Here is a 23,734-nt window from a genome sequence, read left to right as displayed (position 1 = left end):
AATGAACTTTGTCTTTTAACTCAAACTCATATTGAAACCTATATTACACATTTATACTCATTCTGACACCATATGAAGTTAACTCCACTAATTTTAGCTGTTGCTTGTGTACATGATGTACTTTGGTGCTAGACCAAAACCCCGCCCATCTGATATTTCCAAGCCAGCAAGATTGTTACAGTCACTGGCACAGTAGAAGGAACAACATTTGATTTGATATCCTTAAACTGCTATTAATCCATTGTCAGTCGATGATTACTGTATCATGCTGAGATTATAAAAACAGTTTGATATACGCACGTATGTACCTACACACACCAAATAACCAACTATTACCCTGTGAAAAACATTTGCTTAAAGTATGTTGTGTGTGCAGTCCATTTCACCATCAATGAGTTGATATATTGCTATGTTTGAGGACATGCGTGTTAGCTGAATTACTGGCATTAGGATAATGTTGGTAGAGGAACTATACTTCCATTATCAAGTTATTTTCTGAAGTTTCATTCAAATGTCATTAGGCACACAATGAACACAAACTACGGTACATTTAAAGTGTTCTTCCTATCTCAGTTACAATTGCCTTATTAATTCACCTCATTAAAACTGGACTCTTATCAAACACTTTTATCCAGTGTAGCATATACCAGGACAAGACTTTACCACATTCAATACTGGGACAAAATCAGATTTTAACACATTCATAAAAGATAGTTTCAAGAACAAATGTACTGTACATGCAAACATTTGTTAAGTGAGAACTTATATAAATATATATAAAGTAAGTGGTTTTATATCAGTAATGTCAAAAACATTTTGTTTGTTGGAGAGTACAGATTGATAAAATAAACACACACACAATTTCTCATGACATATGTAATGTTTAATGGTCAACAGTCAAAGCAAGGCTTATCATTCACAATATCTTATCATGCATTTTAAAGTCATGTTGCGTAATTTTTGCAACTACTAATTATTTAAGCCTCCAGATTTGGGATGGATATGTCAATGTTTAGTTCATACATGCATAATCTATGATCAGAATTACTGTCTTACCTCAATTAGCTATGAAATCCCAAAATGTTCCCCATGGGCCAGCCCCCTAGCAATTCGAGTTATTGCCAATGAGCTTCAGCCCCTCGCCATTTGAGTGACAGCTAACAAGTTGCACACACAGCAGAGCGAGAGCAATGATGTGGTGCACATATCTGCACATGTGACGTAGTACACAATTTCCGGGGACCACTTTTGTCTCGTTAGCGCTACTTTCAGAACTATTGGCTAAAAAGTATACAAAAGTACTGTAGAATCTCTTTAACTGACAATGCTATTGTGGCACTATGTTGTAAACTATCAACTATATAAATACATCTACAATTAAAACAACAGGCAAAATCCTGAGAAAAAGTGAGAGCATTGTCTTTATTATAATACAACCCTGCCCCTAAAGTCCAGACTCTCCTTGACTGGTCTCCTAATACATAGGTTGAAACCAATGAAACACATTCAAGAATGACACTGAAATAGCTAATACCAATTAACACCCCTTCTCATCCCCAAAAACTAAACACAGCAAATATAAATTACAGGCATCGTATTTTCCAATACATTTATAAAGCTTTACCTTTGCCAAATGCTCTAATTTGACTTTACAAACTATTTCATGTTACATCACTATTTTGACAAGTGTTAAGATAATTTTGTGTAAAAATCTATACCGCAATAAAAGTGCTCCATTGAGTGTAAAACTGTTGATCACAGAATGCTTTAGATCATCACTTTATGTGATTGAATAGACAACCTATTTCCACTCATACATTATACACTTCAACTGTCCGCCGTAACAGTCCAAAAGTGTGGTTACAGAGGTCATAGACACATAGGAATGCTGTTATTGGGAAGGGGTCTCCTCAGGCCTACCAAACAAAGAGCAGATTCAATCCATGGCTGAGCCTATTCATGCATTCATCCTGTGCTCATCAGTTTTTGCCAAGCTCACACTGGGCAGTGATAAAGCCATTCTAACTACCCACATGTCCTTTTGAACTGTCCGCTCCAATATAAACGGTTGTTTAGTTGTAGGTCCGCATTTTGCTTCTTTGCAGTGTCATGTTGACTGAATTTACAACATTGTCATTCCAAACGCAAATGTCTTCAGCTTCTTAGTTATTTTCTTGTGAGACTGTGGTTTCCTGTAAAAGACAAATGAGCAGTAAGTTAGACAATAGCCCGAAGCATCATAATATGCATCAAAGGAGAAATATGAGAGGAATCCAGCACTAAACCAATATTTGAAACCTGAATAAGCATTTATTTTGTCAATTCATTGAGGGGAGAGGTGGTAAGGTAAGTGGTAGTAGATCATTGTGTGCCCATACTCTTATCTTATCCTATATGCAAGCAATGTTGTAATAGTGCTGGCCAGACAGTGGTTTGGTCAAGGTAAACTTGTGCAATTTGTGGATTTTAGATAAGCTCTCTGCTGTTGGCAAACCCCAAGCAGAACTAGTCTGGTTCTGTTCTAGCATAACAGCACACAGCTAGCCTGAACATTAAAAGCAGACTCCAACCTGCTCTATAGATTAAAAGCTATTACCGTGTGGAATAGTCTTTCTGTTACACATCTGGCGGCCTGTGGAAACAGAGTCCTGAAATTCTTAAACTAACTTTGAAATATAAACTTAAACGCACAGAAAATGCAGTAAATGTATTTTAAAATACTAGGGGAGTGTCACTGAATTGTTGATTGTACTGTTATTTAAATGGGAGGAAACGACTTAGACTTCCTGTGTAATTAAACATCTGTAAACATTTGGAAGAAAAAGTAAATGTAGCCTTAACAGTACGGATGTGTCTGCAAGCAACGGAATAGATAAGCTTTACAGAATAGTGTGAAGAGCTCACAAACCAGGTGTGTTGTCATGATGTTTAGATACCAAAACACATATCATCTCATTATCCTATAGTCACCAAACATTAACTTTTACAACAAGTTGAACAATACTTTTTACAACAATGCTGTTAGTTAATGAAGGTCCACACACCATCAGGTTTTTACAGCTTTCAAAGTATGTTGTTTTTGTAATTCCATCTTAACTACCTAAGATAAGCTGCCAGCCATTTAAAGGACTTTTTTTCAGACATCCATGCGTCATTCATGGGACAACAACAGGTGTCCCATTGTTTCAATAAAGTTCTGGGACAATCGAATGAAATATAATGCCTGACGGTACTCTGTAAACTTTCAACAGCAAGCCACTTGAATAATATAAACAAATTTATGGCACCTTTCACCAATATGTTCACAAATTGCATCACTCTCCTGTGGCTTGGGTGATGCACTTATCCGCTTAGGTAAAAGAAAGTTGTACAACTTTACCTCAGTGATTGGAGATAATATCTAGGGTGTTAACACTTAATAAGATAATTTTGCAGTTAGAAGAGCAGGTAATGATATGGCTATGATAAGCTATACATCTATGGTTCTGTGTTTGGTCAATTTCTGAAAGAAGTCTTACAAATGGAGTCCTCTCTCCAAATTTGCTCCAGAACGTCATCTTGACAGTGTTCTTGTGTCCAGTCCGCTGGTCAAAGGTCTGGCAGGTATTGAAGGGGGGACTGTACAGGTGCAAACTGGCCGAACATTCTGTGTGACTGGCGTTCTCTACTCTGTGCAGCCCAAAGGAATCTAAAAGAGATAAACATCAAACATTTACACGATATGGAACCAGAATGTGAAACATTCACGTAGAGGTCGACCGATTAATCGGCGTGGGATGATTAATTAGGGCCGATTTTGAAGTTTTCATAACAATCGGTAATCAGCATTTTTGGATGCCAATTATGGCCGATTACATTGCATTCCACGAGAAAACTGTGTGGCAGGCTGACCACCTGTTACGAGAGTGCAGCAAGGAGCCAAGGTAAGTTGCTAGCTAGCATTAAACTTATCTTATAAAAAACAATCAATCTTCAAATAGTCACTAGTTAACTACATATGGTTGATGATATTACTAGCTTAACTAGCTTGTCCTGCATTGCATATAATCAATGCGGTGCCTGTTAATTTATCATCGAATCACAGCCTACTTCGCCAAACCGGTGACGATCTAACAAAAGCGCATTCGCGAAAAAAGCACAATCGTTGCACGATCAATGCCTTTATTAAAATCAATACACAGAAGTATATTTTTTTAAACCTGCATATTTAGTTAAAATTAATTAATATTAGCAGGCAGTATTAACTAGGCAAATTGTGTCACTTCTCTTGCGATCATTGCACGCAGAGTCAGGGTATATGCAACAGTTTGGGCCGCCTGGCACGTTGCGAACTAATTTGCCAGAATTTGACATAATTATGACATAACACTGAAGGTTGTGCAATGTAACAGCAATATTTAGACTAATTTAATGACCAAAGGCTCATATTTCTGTGTTTATTATATTATAATTAAGTCTGATTTACATGTACATTTAAGTCATTTAGCAGACGCTCTTATCCTGATAGAGCAGTCTGTCTGAGCGGTGGTAGGCAGCAGCAGGCTCATAAGCATTCATTCAACGTTTGCCAGCAGCTCTTAGCAATGCTTGAAGCACAGCGCTGTTTATGACTTCAAGCCTATCAACTCCTGAGATTAGGCTGGCAATACTAAAGTGCCTATTAGAACATCCAATAGTCAACGTTATATGAAATACAAATGGCATAGAGAGAAATAGTCGACGCGTCATAATTCCTATAATAACTACAACCTAAAACTTCTTATCTGGGAATATTGAAGAACTGGGAATATTGAACCACCAGCAAGGAACTTAAAAATTAGCTTTTTTACATGGCACATATTTCACATTTACTTTCTTCTTCAACACTGTGTTTTTGCATTATTTAAACCAAATTGAGCATGTTTCATTTGAGACTAAATAGATGTTATTTATGTATTATATTAAATAAAAATACAAATGTTCATTTGTCACGATTTCCGCCGAAGTTGTCTCCTCTCCTTGTTCGGGCGGCGTTCGACGTCACCGGCTGTCTAGCCATCACCGCTCCATTTCTCATTTATCCATTTGTTTTGTCTTGTTCCCTGCACACCTGGTTTTCATTCCCCAATCAATATACATGTATTTATTCCTCTGTTCCCCATCATGTCTTTGTGTAGGATTGTTTGTGTTATGTGACGAGGCCAGACTGGTTTGTTTTCTTCCATGGTATTTCACGAAGATGTTTATTGTTAAACATAATTCTTGTGACTGTTTTGCGCATTTTGCACTTTTGTCTCAATAACGTGTGCGCCTGTTCACAAATCTCTGCTCTCCTGTACCTGACTTCGCTACCAGTACGCACACCCCTGACAGAAGCCTACAACCACCATGGAGTCAGCAGGAGCAGGTACCCCGGTCAGAGGAGTCGAGGAACGCGTCCAGGAACACGCGGCAATGCTACATCATCTCGGTGCCATGATGGATCGCGTTGTCCAGTCTATGGACCGCTGGGAGAGACAGGAAGTCTCTCCAGCGCCTCGACCAGCGCAACCGGGGTTACCTCTACCCGTCCCATCCGGATCCAGCTCCAGTGGGATGCATCTCTCCCTTCCCAGGGAGTAGGATGGGACGGCCGCACAGTGCCAGGGGTTCCTTTTACAACTGGACCTATACCTGGCCACTGTTCACCCAGCTCCCTCAGGAAGGGAGAGAGTATCCGCCCTCGTCTCATGCCTCTCAGGGAGAGCTCTGGAGTGGGCAAATGCCGTGTTGGGAGAAGAAGACGCGGCATTGGACCACTTCGAGGAGTTCACCCGCCGCTTCCGGGCCGTCTTTGACCATCCGCCCGAAGGTAGAGCGACGGGGGAACGACTCTTCCATTTGAGGCAGGGGAGCGCACAGGATTTCGCGCTGGAGTTCCAGACCTTGGCCGCCGGAGCAGGATGGAACGACAGGGCCCTCATTGACCACTATCGATGCAGCCTACGTGAGGACATCCAACGGGAGTTGGCCTGCAGGGATGCCACCATCACCTTTGACCAACTGGTGGATCTGTCCATCCGGTTGGATAACCTGCTGGTCATCCGTGGACGTCCTGAGGGGGCTCTGTCGGTTCCATCTCCCAGCACTCCCGCTCCCATGCCCATGGAGTTGGGAGGGGCTGCGCGTAGGGAGGCTGGAGGAGGGGCCTTCACGTGCACCATCTGTGGCCGCAGAGGGCACACTGCCGGTCGGTGCCGGGTTGGTCCCTCTGGGAGTCGAGGCAGCAGGCAGGGCACTCTGGCGTCACCCCAGGTGAGTCTGCACCACTCTCATCCAGAATCCTCTGTTGTCCACCTGTTTGTACCTGTTTGTTTCCCTGAGTTCTCCCCGCATTCCCAGTATAAGGCGCTTGTCGATTCAGGCGCAGCTTGGAATTTTATCGACAGAGTGTTAGCTCTTAGTTTAGGGATCCCCATTATTCCTGTGGATAGACCGTTCCCGGTTCACGCTCTGGATAGTCGACCATTAGGCTCCGGGCTAACCAGGGAAGCCACCATCTCCCTGGCCATGGAGACGCAGGGGGGTCACGAGGAGAGAATCAGTCTCTTTCTCATTGACTCTCCTGCGTTTCCCGTGGTACTAGGCCTTCCCTGGTTAGCTCGTCATAACCCCACCATTTCCTGGCAACAGAGGGCTCTCACGGGGTAGTCGTGAGAGTGCTCGGGGAGGTGTGTAGGGGTTTCCGTTGGTGCTACCACGGTGGAAAGTCCAGACCAGGTCTCCACCGTGCGCATTCCCCCAGAATATGCCGATTTGGCTCTCGCCTTCTGTAAAAAGAAGGCGACTCAATTATCACCCCATCGACGGGGGGATTGTGCGATAAATCTCCTGATAGATGCTGCACTTCCCAGGAGTCACGAGTATCCCCTGTCACAAGCGGAGACAGTGGCTATGGAGACATATGTCTCCAAATCCCTGCGTCAGGGGTACATTCGGTCCTCCACTTCACCCGCCTCCTCGAGTTTCTTTTTTGTGAAGAAGAAGGATGGAGGTCTGCGCCCATGCATTGACTATAGAGGTCTCAATCAAATCACGGTGAGGTACAGTTACCCGCTACCTCTTATTGCCACGGCGATTGAGTCAATGCACGGGGTACAGTTCTTCACTAAACTGGATCTCAGGAGTGCGTACAATCTGGTGCGAATCCGGGAGGGAGACGAGTGGAAGACGGTGTTTAGTACCACCTCAGGGCATTATGAGTACCTCGTCATGCCGTACGGGTTGATGAATGCTCCATCAGTCTTCCAATCCTTCGTAGACAAGATTTTCAGGGACCTGCATGGGCAGGGTGTAGTGGTGTATATCGATGACATTCTGATATACTCCGCTACATGCGCCGAGCATGTGTCCTTGGTGCGCAAGGTACTTGGACGACTGTTGGAGCATGACCTGTACGTGAAGGCTGAGAAATGCCTGTTCTTTCAGCAGGCAGTCTCCTTCCTAGGGTATCACATTTCTACATCAGGGGTGGAGATGGAGAGTGACCACATAGCAGCCGTGCGTAATTGGCCGACTCCCACCACGGTAAAGGAGGTGCAGCGATTTTTAGGGTTTGCCAATTACAACCAGAGATTTATCCGGGGTTTTGGCCAGGTGGCTGCTCCCATTACCTCACTGCTGAAGGGGGGTCCTGTACGTCTGCAGTGGTCGGTTGAGGCGGACAGGGCTTTTGGGCACCTAAGAGCTCTGTTTACCTCCGGTCCCGTGCTGGCCCATCTGGATCCCTCTTTGGCATTCATAGTGGAGGTGGACGCGTCCGAGGCTGGGATGGGAGCCGTGCTCTCTCTCAGCGCCCGGGCACGCCACCGAAGCTCCGCCCCTGTGCTTTCTTCTCGAAGAAGCTCAGCCTGGCAGTGCAGAACTATGATGTGGGGGACTGGGAGCTGCTGGCTATGGTTTAGGCTTTGAAGGCATGGAGACATTGGCTTGAGGGGGCTAAACACCCTTTCCTCATCTGGACTGACCACCGCAACCTGGAGTACATCCGGGCATCTAGGAGACTGAATCCTCGTCAGGCAAGGTGGGCCATGTTCTTTACCCATTTTGTGTTTACCCTGTCCTACAGACCAGGTTCCCAGAATGTGAAGGCAGACACACTCTCTCGGCTGTATGACACAGAGGAGCGGCCCATGGATCAGACTCCCATTCTCCCGGCCTCCTGCCTGGTAGCGCTGGTTGTGTGGGAGCTGGACGCGGACATTAAGCAGGCATTGCGTACAGAGCCCGCTCCACTCCAGTGTCCCGTCAGGCGTCAGTACGTTTCGTCTGCTGTCCATGACCAGTTGATCTATTGGGCCCACACATCACCCTCCTCGGGTCATCCGGGGGTCGGTCGCTGTCTGTCTGGGAAGTACTGGTGGCCCACCTTGGCTCGGGACGTGAGGGTTTATGTTTCCTTCTGCTCGGTGTGTGCCCAGTGTAAGGCTCCTAGACATCTGCCCAGAGGAAAGCTACATCCCTTACCCGTTCCACAACGGCCTTGGTCACACCTCTCGGTGGATTTTCTAATGGATCTTCCTCCCTCACAGGGAAACACCACAATCCTGGTCGTTGCGGATCGTTTCTCTAAGTCCTGTCGTCTCCTCCCTCTGCCCGGTCTCCCTACGGCCCTACAAACTGCGGAAGCCCTGTTTACACACGTCTTCCGGCACTACGGGGTGCCTGAGGATATAGTGTCTCATCGAGGTCCCCAGTTCACTTCGAGAGTCTGGAGGGCGTTCATGGAACGTTTGGGGGTCTCGATCAGCCTCACCTCGGGTTTCCACCCCAAGAGTAACGGGCAGGTGGAGAGAGTGAACCAGGATGTGGGCAGGTTACTGCGGTCCTATTGCCAGGAACGGCCGTGGGAGTGGGCGGCGTTCGTGCCCTGGGCAGAGATGGCGCAAAACTCGCTCCGCCACTCCTCCACTAACCTCTCCCCCTTTCAGTGTGTATTGGGGTACCAGCCGGTTCTGGCATCATGGCATCAGAGTCAGACCGAGGCTCCTGCGGTGGACGATTGGTTCAGACGCGCGGAGGAGACCTGGGAGGCCACCCATGGTCACCTCCAGCAGGCCGCGCTGTGCCAAAAGACCAGCGCGGACCGTCACCGCAGTGAGTCCCCGGTGTTCGCACCTGGCTCTCGACCCGAAACCTGCCCCTCCGCCTGCCGGGAAGCTGGGTCCGCAGTTTGTGGGGCCATTCAAAGTCCTGAGAAGAGTGAACAAGGTATGTTACAGGTTATAGCTTCCCCCCGATTACCATATTAACCCCTCATTCCATGTGTCTCTCCTCAGGCCGGTGGTGGCTGGTCCGCTCCAGGAGTCTGAGGTATGGGAGGTTCCTCCGCCCCCTCTGGACATCGAGGGGGCCCCAGCGTACTCTGTCTGTTCCATCCTGGACTCGAGGCGTCGGGCGAGGGGCCTTCAGTACCTCGTGGAGTGGGAGGGGTATGGTCCGGAGGAGAGGTGCTGGGTTCCGGTGGCTGATGTATTGGACCCTGAACTGCTGCGTGAGTTCCACAATCGCCGGCCGGATAGCCCTGCGCCTCGCCCTCGGGTCGTCCCCGAGGCCGGAGCCTCAGGGGCCTCGGTCTGTCGACGCACCGCTTGAGCCGCGCGTCAGGGAGGGGGGGTACCGTTACGACTTCCGCCGAATTCGGCTCCTCTCCTTGTTCGGGCGGCGTTCGGCGGTCGACGTCACCGGCTTTCTAGCCATCGCCGCTCCATTTATCATGTATCCATTTGTTTTGTCTTGTTCCCTGCACACCTGGTTTTCATTCCCCAATCAATATACATGTATTTATTCCTCTGTTCCCCATCATATCTTTGTGTAGGATTGTTTGTGTTACGTGCTTGTTGTTGACGCGCCAGACTGGTTTGTTTCTTCCATGGCATTTCAGGAAGATGTTTATTGTTAAACATAATTCTTGTGACTGTTTTGCGCGTTTTGCACTTTTGCCTCAATAACGTGTGCGCCTGTTTACAAATCGCTGCTCTTCTGTACCTGACTTCGCTACCAGTACGCACACACCTGACATCATTGTTCTTTCAGTATTGTTGTAATTGTCATTATTACAAAATATATATATATATATATATACATAAAAATTGGCTGATTAATCGGTATTGGTATCGGTGGTAGAGAATCATAATCGGTCGACCTCTACATTCATGTATCACATAGCTGTAAGTTCCGCTTATGGTAATTTCACACCAAGCACAGCACATAGACCCAAACAAAGCACAGAGTCCCAGAGTATACATTAAGAATTTGTATAATACGTACCATCCTTTTTTAACATATACAACCAGATTTCAGTCAATCAAATAAATGAAAGTGAAGATATTCAGTAAGTGAATGTATATAAAGATATACATGCATATCGTCGCTGTCTGATGAAAACTTTACCATATTTTCCTATTAACGAACATACAATTATGAAACTTTAGAAGCTATTTTTATAAATGTTCTTGGTCCTAGAATCATGATATGTTCAGAGTACATTGAGGGAAGTTGCTGCGTTCAATAAATAAAAAAAGAATGAGAAATTGCATTACGACATTTTCATCAGACCGTGACGATATTATGTATGTAAATCATATGAACAAATGCCTCCTCATGTTGTCTGACACACAATGTTGAAGAAATACTAAACTGTCTTACCATTGATGTAGGCACACTGGTTTGTTTGCAGGATTCTCTGAGATTTCTGAACCATGTTGCATGTTTTTTTATCGGGCCATTCAAAAAGCGTCTCCTTCAGCTGGCCTTGCAGCAACTTCATGAAACAGTGGGAGTCTGTGTGGTCATGGATACTGCTGCAAGTGGTGGAAAACAGACAGTCTTAGAATGTGCCAGAACAGTGTTATGTGGGGCTCAGCAATCAAACATGTGGTTACATGCATGTACACCACCATTAGTTCTAAAATACAAGTCCTGTTTAAAGGGAAACTCTGCCTTTTGTGTTGGATATTACACATCTACTGACAAAAAGTATAACTTAACTCCTCAAACTATATTAGCTACAATCCAATATAGTGTTCCTTTCTCTGTGCCTAAAGCAACGTGACCAATTGTTCATATCTGTTAAGTTTCAAAAGGGCAATTTATTATATGGTTACCAAAAATGTATTTATCTTTATGAAACTTGCATAACGTTGACTTTCACAAGAACATTGGACTTTGTTATCTCCATACACTTTCTACCTGGAGCCTGTTTCTTCATTTCACTAGACCTATACTGCTGTTCTATCTGACAAGTCATATTGTAATAACACTGGTTCTGTCAATATTTATGACAATGCCAATATATACACTGTTACAGACATAGCACCTTAATTACCACATTAATTCTGAAGTAGAGGGATTTCATTGCCTCAGATCAAATAACTTGCATCATTGTTTTCAAAAAAATGTCTTACCTGCCGTGACCCTCTCCCCAACAGAGTATCATGAGGTTGAACTTTCCATTCCCTTCATCCACCAGGTTCCTTGTGTACCTGGAACACAAATATAAAACACAAACAGAAGTGTGGGTTAGAACAAAGGTAGTGCTTACCCATTAAATTATTGGGGGCATATATAGGGTGTGCGACTGTCTTTTAAATGACTACCACTCCAACATTTTTGGGTGTGTGTCAACTCATGATTTTGACTAGAACAAAGGTAGGACATCCACTGCCTTTGTTCACTGAAATTTAGGAAACTGAATCATATGCTATAGCCACAAACTGATTTCTGATTACCCCAATACTGTACATGAAAAACATCTGGCACAAATGCTAATGCCAAGTAGTGACATTCACATTCTTGAATGCAAAGCTCATTAGTTTGCACAGTCAGTTGGGGCATAATTATCTTGAGTCTACAGTCATTACAGTTACAGTTAGTGCAAGAAGATGGATTGCAATGTATTTTGTTCTCAGTGGTGTGACTCATTCAGAAAACTTAAAAATTATGTTTTAGCTCCACACTGTTTTATCCAATAATTTCCACAGTTCTGTCCAAAGACCTACAAATGCTACTCTCAAATTCTTAATAAGTGACTGACCTATAAACATGTATTAGGAGTACTGAAAAAGGAGTATTAATATCAGATGATATAGAACCTCATATGGCCCAGTTCATGTCTCTAATCATAAATTATATTTAATAGCGCATATGCTGTAAGTAACACGTGCATTACGTCTATAAAGTAATTCGAACCATTACAGACATGTTGTTCCCTCGTTTGCACGAAAGTCGATGGGTACACCAGTCACGTTTTTGAGCGCATAGAAAATCGTGTTTTTGTGGCAGCTGCAACCCTGATTGTGTGACCATACCGCAAACGCAAAAGGAATCTGTCTCTAAATTCTGATTGGCGGAGGGGTTCCCACCCTCGATTTACTCCTACAAGAACCAAAACAACCCCCAGTTTATGGTGCAAGCCGGGAAAACTGTGGATAGAGCGTTTTCTTTTGTTGAAGCACACAATGAAACTCATTTTGAAAGTCTCCTTCAATTCTAAACATCTTCGAATGTAATTTTTTGAACGTTTTAAAGTGAGAGCACGGATGCTAGGCTATAATTAACAAATATTAAATCTATTGCTTACACCTTTTTACATGGCAAAAGTTTAATATAATTATGCTTTTTAGTAGCCTATTCAAATGAGTTTTGCAGATAAAATGCAACATGTAGGCTATATTAACAATATATAACACAATCAATAATTGCAAATATATTATGAGACATCACATTAAGCTAAATAAAAGGTTAAATAAAATGTAAATATAATTCCCGTTAAATCCCCTGAGAAGAAGCCTTTGTCATGCGTTGAATATGTTTAGGGATTTTGCCTGCTGATCACTTGTGCTACACCTTTGAAGTTAAAGTTTGCACCAGCACCCCACCAATTTCAAGGTAATAACTGGAGTTTTTGCAATTCATTGTAATACTATTAGTTGCAGGATTTCACGATAAGGTGGTAACTGCATATAGCCTAATTAGTGATGTTTTTTGTACCGATTAAAAAAAAAAAAATAGTACTTTTATCATCAGGCCATAGGATAACTTTTAAATTAAACAGGCCTACTCAATCTCGACAATACAGGAGCCATAAATATACTTTTCAAAATAATAAACATAGGCCTATTTATTCGTTTATTTTTTTACCTGAACTGGTCGAATTTTGCAAATTTCATCCATTCCTGTGGATTGCTGTCATATGCTTCCATTATATTTTGCACCTCCTCCACATTGATATTGTCACTTTCAAAGATTTTATGCAAAACTTTGATCAGCTCATCAAGAGTTTCTGGTTTCATCACTTCGGTTTGCTCCATGTTTAAGTGCGTATTTATCCCGGCAAGCTTGCTTTCTAACTAACTTTTGAGCATCGCCTAGTCTTTATAGCGTCGCCTACTCTTTTTGGGGCCAACTGTTGTTGGACTGTACCATTATGAAAAAGGGTGAACATATTAGTTAAAATATGAAAACCCTTTATGGGAATAACATCAATATTAAAATCAACATTAACATTGTAAATAATACAAGGTATTTTATTTACAAGATACACTTAAATTATTGGTGTTAAAATATTATTAATTATTTACCCCCACATCAAGAACTTGGACCAATCCTTGCCTTGGCCGCAGCTGTTAACAAAATCGTTCCTTTCTTTTCATCATTCTTTTATTTGTATTTGACTGTCTACAATAGCCCCCTTGCCCTCTTAATGAGGCAGGTCTTAGGAATTGAGTCAACGAGTCAGAGAGAGAGAGCAGAGTTTTAGTAGCCTAATAACAAAACAACATATCACTTGTGAGAAAATTAAATACATTTAAAACAATTATATTTCTCTGTTTCAGACAGTGATATTGATTTGTAATAATAACTATTAGTTATTATTTTATGCTAATAACAGCATTAAGAAAACTCAAGATAATATTTTGTTATCATTGTTGGTTAAATATGGAAAATAGGCCTATTTAAAGTCTATCAGATCATAACAACACCTAAGCTTTTCATACATCTGTGCAAACTACCAATTTGGAGCTCACACCCAGTCATTTAAGTGTAATGGCGGTTGGGCAGTGAACTACACTGAGACCTGAAAAGATGCGTTGGTGCCTCGAGTAAAGGCTTTAGCTCAGTGGGCTAACACAATCTCGTGGAGCAAAGTTACAAACAACTTGATCACATTGGTACAATGTCACAGATTCACAGTGGTGTAAATTACTTAAGTAAAAACACTTTGAAGTACTACTTAAATATTTTTTGGGGGTATATAGAATGGTGCCAGAGCAGATGGCTGCTGTTTTACGGCTCCTAACCAATTGTTTTTGTGTGTTTCGCATTGTTTGTAACGTTTTTTGTACATATTGTTGATGCTACCATCTCTTATGACCGAAAAGAGCTCCTGCATATCAAAACAGCAATTACTTACCGCGAACTGGACAAAGATTTTTTCTTTAATGAGTCGGACGCAAAGGATATAATGTTGCTCCCAGAGAAGGCCAAAATCCCTGTCATTCGCATGAAGAAAAGGAAATACAGAGGGCGAAGAACAGGGTGAGACTATCCCAACAATTTACATTTACATTTAAGTCATTTAGCAGACGCTCTTATCCAGAGCGACTTACAAATTGACAATAGGACATTAAAACTGTAATATCTTATGTTTCACTGAGTCGTGGCTGAACGACGACACGGATAATATACAGTTGGCTGGGTTTTCCGTGCATCGGTAGGACAGAACAGCCACGTCTGGTAAGATGAGGGGCGGGGGTGTGTGTCTATTTGTCAATAACGGCAGGTGCGCGATTAAGGTAGTCTCAAGGTATTGCTCCCCTGAGGTGGAGTACCTCATGATAAGCTGTTGTAACGGCCGTCGATTGTAGTTGAAGAAGAAGTGGACCAAAACGCAGCGTGGTAAGTGTTCATGATATTTATTACCAAGAAACACTCAAACAAGAAATAACCAAAAAAACAACAAAATGAAAGCGAACAGTTCCGTCAGGCACAGAATGCTAAACAGAAAATAACTACTCACAAAACACAGGTGGGAAAAGGCTGCCTAAGTATGATTCCCAATCAGAGACAATGATAGACAGCTGCCTCTGATTGGGAACCCTACTCGGTCAAAACAAAGAAATATACAACATAGTATGCCCACCCCACATCACACCCTGACCTAACAAATAGAGGAATAAAACGTCTCTCTAAGGTCAGGGCGTGACAGTACCCCCCCCCCCCCAAAGGTGCGAACTCCCGGCCGCAAACCTGAACCTACAGGGGAGGGTCCGGGTGGGCATCTACCCTTGGTGGTGGCTCCGGTTCGGGGCGTAGCCCCCGCTCCGCTTGCTGATCCCTCCGCTTTTGTGTAACCAGACCATGGATCGTCGCCGGAGGAACAGGACCGTGGATCATCGCCGGAGGCTCTGAACTGGGAACCCCCACTGGAGGTTCTGGACCGCCGACCGCCGCTAGAGACTCCGGACCGCAGATCGCCGCTGGAGACTCCGGACCGCAGACCGCCGCTGGAGACTCTGGACCGCAGACCGCCGCTGGAGACTCTGGACAGGGGACCGTCGCAGGAGACTCTGGACTGGGGACCGTCGCTGGAGGCTCCTGACTGGGAACCGTCGCTGCAGGCTCTTGACTGGGAACCGTCGCTGCAGGCTCTTGACTGGGAACCGTCGCTGCAGGCTCTTGACTGGGAACCGTCGCTGCAGGCTCTTGACTGGGAACCGTTGCTGCAGGCTCCGGACCGGGGACCGTCGCCGCAGGCTCCGTGCCATGGATCATCACTACAGGCTCCGCGGCATGGTTCATCACTGGAGGCTTCGTGCCATGGATCATCACTGGAGGCTTCGGGCCATGGATCATCACTACAGGCTCTGGGCCATGGATCATCATTGGAGGCTTCGTGCCATGGATCATCACTACAGGCTCCGGGCCATGGATTATCACTGGAGGCTTCGTACCATGGATCATCACTGGAGGCTTCGTACATGGAGCCGGAACAGGTCTCACCGGACTCGGGAGACGCACTGGAGACCGGGTGCGTGGAGCTAGCACAGGATATACTGGGCCGCGGAGGCGCACTGGAGTCCTGGAGCGTAGGGCTGGCACCACCCGCCCTGGCTGGATGCTTACTTTAGCCCGGCAAGTGCGGGGCGCTGGCACAGGACGAACTGGGCTGTGAAGGCACACTGGCGACACAGTGCATAGAGCTGGTGCAGGATATACTGGGCCGTGGAGGCGCACTGGAGGTCTGGAGCATATGGCTGGCACAACCCGTCCTGGCTGGATGCTCACTTTAGCCCGGCAAGTGCGGGGCGCTGGCACAGGATGAACTGGGCTGTGAAGGCGTACTGGCGACGCAGTGCGTAGAGCTGGCGCAGAATATCCTGGACCGAAGAGGCGTACTGGAGACCAGGAGCTCTGAGCCAGCACAATCCGTCCTGGCTGAATGCCCACTCTAGCACGGCAAATGCGGAGTGCAGGCACAGAGCGCACCAGGCTATGAATGCGCACTGGAGATATAGTACGCATCACAGCATAACACGGTGCCTGACTGGTCACATGCTCCCCACGGTAAGCATGGGGAGTTTGCTCAGGTCTCAACCCTGACTCCGCCAATCTCCCCGTGTGCCCCCCCCCCCCAATTGTTTTTTTTGGAGCTGCCTCTTGGGCTTCCGTTGTTGCCGTGCTAGTTCCTCATAGCGTCACCGTTCTGCTGCCTCTATTTCCTCCTTTGGACGCCGATACTCCCCGTCCTGTCTCCAGGGTCCTTTCCCGTCTAGGATTTCCTCCCAGGTCCATTCATCCTGACCACACTGCTTGGTCCTTTGGTGGTGAGTAGTTCTGTAACGGCCGTCGTTTGTAGTTGAAGAAGAAGTGGACCAAAACGCAGCGTGGTAAGTGTTCATGATATTTATTACCAAGAAACACTCAAACAAGAAATAATAATAAAAAAAAATAATTAAACGAAAGCGAACAGTTCCGTCAGGCACAGATTGCTAAACAGAAAATAACTACCCACAAAACACAGGTGGGAAAAGGCTGCCTAAGTATGATTCCCAATCAGAGACAACGATAGACAGCTGCCTCTGATTGGGAACCCTACTCGGTCAAAACAAAGAAATATACAACATAGAATGCCCACCCCACATCACACCCTGACCTAACAAATAGAGGAATAAAACCTCTCTCTTGTCACAATTGTCTTCTGTAAAAATGGACCAAGACGCAGCAGGTACGTGAATGCTCATCTTGATTTTTAATTAATCTCAAAAATGAACATACAAAATAACAAAACACAAAAAACGAACACTCGACAAATAAACAGTCTGGTAAGGCACAAGGCTATACACAGAATAATCACCCACAAATCACACATACAAACACACCCTAATATATGGGACTCTCAATCAAAGGCAGATAGACAACACCTGCCTTCAACTGAGAGTCCCAACCCCAATCAACCAAATATAGAAACACACAACCTAGACTAACCATAGAATTAACTAAACATAAACCAAAACCCGGAAATACTAAATCAAACACCCTTTACACAAACACACCACCCCGAACCACATAAAACAAATACCCCCTGCCACGCCCTGACCAAACTACAAAACAATTAACCTTATATACTGGCCAGGACGTGACAGTACCCCCCCCTTAAAGGTGCTACCCCAGAAGCACCTTAAAAAATAACCCCAAGCAACACCAACAAAAAGTCCCCTTTTCTAAAGGGAGGGAAGGGAGGGTGGCTGCCGTCAACGACGGCACTGTGCGACACCCCCCCCTCCCCAACCCACCTATTTCTGGAGGTGGCTCTGGTTCCGGCCGTTCCAGGCTGTCGGGCCACTCTGGCATCGCCGAGGGGCAGTCGGGCCAGTCTGGCATCGCCGGGGGGCAGTCGGGGCAGTCTGGCAATTCGGGACAGTCTGGGCAGTCTGGCAATTCGGGACAGTCTGGGCAGTCTGGCAATTCGGGACAGTCTGGGCAGTCTGGCAATTCGGGACAGTCTGGGCAGTCTGGCAATTCGGGACAGTCTGGGCAGTCTGGCAATTCGGGACAGTCTGGGCAGTCTGGCAATTCGGGACAGTCTGGGCAGTCTGGCAATTCGGGACAGTCTGGGCAGTCTGGCAATTCGGGACAGTCTGGGCAGTCTGGCCACTCCGGCAGTTCAGGGCAGTCTGGCCACTCCGGCAGTTCAGGGCAGTCTGGCCACTCCGGCAGTTCAGGGCAGTCTGGCCACTCCGGCAGTTCAGGGCAGTCTGGCCACTCCGGCAGTTCAGCGCAGTCTGGCCACTCCGGCAGTTCAGCGCAGTCTGGCCACTCTGGCGACTGTTGACTGGCGGGCAGCTCTGACGACTGTTGACTGGCGGGCAGCTCTGACGATGACTGTTGACTGGCGGGCAGCTCTGACGATGACTGTTGACTGGCGGGCAGCTCTGACGATGACTGTTGACTGGCGGGCAGCTCTGACGATGACTGTTGACTGGCGGGCAGCTCTGACGATGACTGTTGACTGGCGGGCAGCTCTGACGATGACTGTTGACTGGCGGGCAGCTCTGACGATGACTGTTGACTGGCGGGCAGCTCTGACGATGACTGTTGACTGGCGGGCAGCTCTGTCGATGACTGTTGACTGGCGGGCAGCTCTGTCGATGACTGTTGACTGGCGGGCAGCTCTGACGATGACTGTTGACTGGCGGGCAGCTCTGACGATGACTGTTGACTGGCGGGCAGCTCTGATGAAGACTGTTGACTGGCGAGGCTGGGTTGACGCACTTGTAGCCTGGTGCGTGGTGCTGGTACTGGGCTTACCAGATTATGTACACGCACCTCCAGGCTAGTGCGGGGAGCGGGAACAGGACGAGTCGGACTGGGTTGACGCACTTCCGGGTCCGCACGAGAGACAGGAGCTGGAAACCCAGGGCTATGGAGGCGCACAGCCGGTCTAGATCTTACCTCCTGCACAACCCGCCTTGGCTGGATGGAACTAGTAGCCCTGTACGAGCGGGGTGCTCGTACAGGGCAGACTGGGCTGTGCAGGGGCCTGATGGTAGCCGTGCGTAGAGCGGGAGTTGGGTAGCCTGGTCCTCAGAGGCGTACCGGCGACCAGATGCGCTGCGCAGGCATCCTCCTACCAGGCTGGATGCCCGCTCTAGCACGGCACCTGCGAGGGGCTGGAATAATGCGCACCGGACTGTGCGTGCGTATGGGTGAGATCGTGCGCTCCTCAGCGAAACATAGCGCTCTCCACCCCATACGCTCCTCCATATAACCACGAGTAGCTGGCTTCCGGCTCTTCTTACGCCTAGCCAAACTACCCGTGTGCCCCCCCCCAAAATTTTCTTGGGGGTGCCTCTCGTGCTTCTCCTTCAGCGCGTACTTGGCCTCGTACCACCGCCTCTCTGCCTTGGCTGCCTCAATTTCCCCCTGCGGGCGTCGATAATCCCCAGCCTGATGCCAGGGTCCGGCCCCGTCCAGAACTTCCTCCCAAGTCCACTTCTCCCGCCAGTCCAACTCGAACTCCGTCTGCTCCTTCCTCTGCTGCTTGGTCCTTTGGTGGTGGGTGATTCTGTCACAATTGTCTTCTGTAAAAATGGACCAAGACGCAGCAGGTACGTGAATGCTCATCTTGATTTTTAATTAATCTCAAAAATGAACATACAAAATAACAAAACACAAAAAACGAACACTCGACAAATAAACAGTCTGGTAAGGCACAAGGCTATACACAGAATAATCACCCACAAATCACACATACAAACACACCCTAATATATGGGACTCTCAATCAAAGGCAGATAGACAACACCTGCCTTCAACTGAGAGTCCCAACCCCAATCAACCAAACATAGAAACACACAACCTAGACTAACCATAGAATTAACTAAACATAAACCAAAACCCGGAAATACTAAATCAAACACCCTTTACACAAACACACCACCCCGAACCACATAAAACAAATACCCCCTGCCACGCCCTGACCAAACTACAAAACAATTAACCTTATATACTGGCCAGGACGTGACATCTCTAAGGTCAGGGCGTGACAGCTGTAGACCACAGTATCTACCAAGAGAGTTTTCATCTATATTTTTCGTAGCCGTCTATTTACCACCACAAACCAACACTGGCACTAAGACCGCACTCAACAAGCTGTATAAGGCCATAAGCAAACAAGAAAATGCTCCTCCAGAAGTGGCGATCCTATTGGCCGGGGACTTTAATGCAGGCAAACTTAAATCCGTCACATGTGCAACCAGAGGAAAAAACTCTACACCACCTTTACTCTATACACAGAGATGCGTACAAAGCTCTCCCTCGCCCTCCATTTGGAAAATCTAACCATAATTCTATCCTTCTCAATCCTGTTTACAAGCAAAACGAATGCAGGAAGTACCAGTGACTGGCTCAATACGGAGGTGGTCAGATGACGCTACAGGACTGTTTTGCTAGCACAGACTGGAATATGTTTCGGGATTCATCCAATTCCATTGAGGAGTATATAGGTATACAGGGGTGGTAGGTAGCCTAGTGGTTAGAGCGTTGGGCCAGTAACCAAAAGGTTGCTAGATCGAGTCCCCGAGCTGACAAGGTAAAAAGCTGTAGTTCTGCCCCCAACTGTTCCTAGGCCATCATTGTAAATAAGAATTTATTCTTAACTGACTTTATTATTTTTTTAAATACCACCTCAGTCACCGGCTTCATCAATAAGTGCATCAACGACATCGTCCCCACAGTGACTGTACGTACATATACTAATCAGAAGCCATGGATTACAGGCAACATCCGCACCGAGTTTAAGGCTAGAGCTGCCACTTTCAAGCAGCAGTACATTAATCTGGACGCTTATAAGAAATTCCGCTATGCCCTCAGACGAACCATCAAACAGGCAAAGCGGCAATACAGGACTAAGAATTAATCCAACTACACCGGCTCTGACGCTCGTCGGACGTGGCAGGGCTTGGAAACTATTACGGACTACAAAGGGAAACCCAGACAGTTCTACCAGATGGGCTAAATGCCGTTAATGCTTGCTTCGAGGCAAGCAACACTGAGGCATACATGAGAGCACCAGGTGTTCCAGACGACTGTGTGATCATGCTCTCCGTAGCCGATGAGAGCAAGATCTTTAAAGAGGTCAACATTCAGAAGGCCGTGGGGCCAGACGGATTACCAGGACGTTTACGCAGAGCATGCATGGACCAACTGGCAAGTATCTTCACTGACATTTTTCAACCTCTCCCTGACCGAGTCTGTAATGCCTACATGTTTCAAGCAGGCTATATTAGTATGTGCCCCCGAAAGTGAAGGTAACCTGCCTAAAAGTCTACCGCTCCGTAACACTCACGTCGGTAGCCAGTAAGTGATTTGAAAGGCTGATCATGGCTCACATCAACATCATCATCATCCTGAAAAACCTAGACTCACTCCAATTCACATACCGCCCCAACAGATCCACAGATGACGCAATCTCAATAGCACTCCACACTGCCCTTTCCCACCTGGACAAAAGGAACACCTATGTGAGAATGCTGTTCATTGACTGCAGCTCAGCGTTCAACACCATAGTGCCCACGAAGCTCATCACTAAGCTAAGGACCCTGGGACTAAACACCTCCCTCTGCAACTGGATCCCGGACTTCCTGGCGGACCGCCCCCCCAGGTGGTAAGGCTAGGCAACAACACATTTGCCACGCTGATCCTCAACACGGGGCCCCTCAGGGGTGGGTGCTTAGTCCCCTACTGTACTCGCCAATGACTGAGTGGCCAAGCACGACTCCAACAACATCATTAAGTTTTGCTGACGACACAACGGTGGTAGGCCGACAACGATGAGACAGCCTATAGGGAGGAGGTCAGAGACCGCTACCTCAATGTGAGCAAGACAAAGGAGATGATCGTGAACAACAGGAAAAGGAGGGCCGAACATACCCCCATTCACATCGAAGGGGCTGTAGTGTAGAGGGTTGAGAGTTAAGTTCCTTGGTGTCCACATCACCAACAAACTATCATGGTCCAAACACACCAAGAAAGCCATGAAGAGGGCACGACAACGCCTTTTCCCCCTCAGGAGATTGAAAAGATTTGGCATGGGTCCCCAGATCCTCAAAAGGTTATACAGCTGTACCATCGAGAGCATCCTGACCGGTTGCATCACCGCCTGGTATGGCAACTGCTTGGCATCCGACCATAAGGCACTACAGAGGGTAGTGCGTACAGCCCAGTACATCACTGGGGCCAAGCTTCCTGCCATCCAGGACCTATATAATAGGCGGTGTCAGAGGAAGTCCCCAGAAATGGTCAAAGACTCCAGTCACCCAAGTGATAGACTGTTCTCTTTGCTACCGCATGGCAAGAGGTACCGGAGTGCCAAGTCTAGGTCTAAAAGGCTCCTTAACAGCTTTTACCCCCAAGCCAGAAGACTGCTGAACAATTAATGGCCACTCTTTGCATTGACCACGCCCGCTTTGTTTTTACACTGCTGCTACTTGCTGTTTATTATCTATGCATTATCACTTTATCCCTACCTACATGTACAAATTACCTCGACTAACCTGTACCCCCGCACATTGACTCGGTACGGTTCCCGCTGTATATACTGTAGTCATATTATTATTATTTTCTTGTGTTACTTTTATTAAAAAAATATTATGTTTAGTTTATTTACTATAATATTTTCTTAACTCTATTTTCTTAAAACTGCATTGTTGGTTAAGGGCTTGTATGTAGGCATTTCTGTCACGAATGTCGTAATGTAGAGACCAAGGCGCAGCGGGTTGCGTGCTCATCATTATTTTATTTAAACGGGAACACGGAAAAAAACAAGAAAACAAAGAAGCGACAGAATGACAGTTTCGCAGGCTAAACTAACAGCAGTGCAAAGACAACTACTCACAAAGGGACAGGTGAAAAACGAGCTCCTTAAGTATGACTCTCAATCAGAAACAACGATGTACAGCTGTTCCTGATTGAGAGCCACACCAGGCAAACAAAGAAATACACAACATAGACAACCTAGAATACAAAACAAGAACATAAACCAAAAACCCCGGAACACATCAATACAACACCCCTCTAAGTATACACACACCCCGAACCATATAAAACAAATACCCCCTGCCACGTCCTGACCAAACTACAATAACCAATAACCCCTTATACTGGTCAGGACGTGGCAATTTCACGGTAAAGCTTATCTGTTGTATTCGAGACATGTGACAAATAAAATTTGATTTGTACTTTACTATTTATATTTTTTTTTACAAATTTTACTTTTACGTCACTACATTCCAAAAGAAAATAATATACTTTTTACTCCATACATTTTCCCTGACACCCAAAAATACATTTTGAATGCTTAGCAGGACAGGAAAATGTTCCAATTCTCTCACTTATCAAGAAAACATCCCTGGTCCTCCATACTGCCTCTGATCTGGTGGACTCCCTAAACACACATGCTTGTTTGTAAATTATGTCTGGGTGTTGGCGTGTGCCCCTGGCTATCTGTAAAAAAAATATATATATGAAAATGGTGCAGTCTGGTTTGCTTAATATGAGACATTTAAAATTATTTACACTTTTAATACTTAATTATATTTCAGCAGTTTAATTTTACTTTCGATATTTAAGTATATTTAAAACCAAATATTTTTTGACTTTTTCTCAAGGAGTGTTTTACTGGGTGACTTTCACTTTTACTTGAGTCATTTTCCATG

General features: G+C 45.9%; 1 protein-coding gene across 1 annotated transcript; it reads right to left on the bottom strand.

Moving 5' to 3' along the window:
• Positions 1-1,857: 1,857 nt before the first annotated feature.
• LOC106580183 (cysteine dioxygenase type 1) lies at positions 1,858-13,436 on the bottom strand. The gene is made up of 5 exons (XM_014160955.3): positions 13,159-13,436; positions 11,424-11,501; positions 10,666-10,820; positions 3,519-3,688; positions 1,858-2,192 (listed from the first exon to the last, which is right to left on the bottom strand). The coding sequence occupies exons 1-5, from the start codon at positions 13,326-13,328 to the stop codon at positions 2,163-2,165; spliced, it is 603 nt and encodes a 200-aa protein (XP_014016430.1). The 5' UTR covers positions 13,329-13,436; the 3' UTR covers positions 1,858-2,162.
• Between the last annotated feature and the right edge of the window lie 10,298 nt (positions 13,437-23,734).

This window comes from Salmo salar, chromosome 20 (genome assembly GCF_965601325.2).
Source record: "Salmo salar chromosome 20, fSalSal1, whole genome shotgun sequence".
Lineage (NCBI taxonomy): Eukaryota > Metazoa > Chordata > Actinopteri > Salmoniformes > Salmonidae > Salmo > Salmo salar.
Note: the sequence above shows the minus strand (reverse complement) of the source record. Positions and strands in the feature narration are given on the sequence as shown.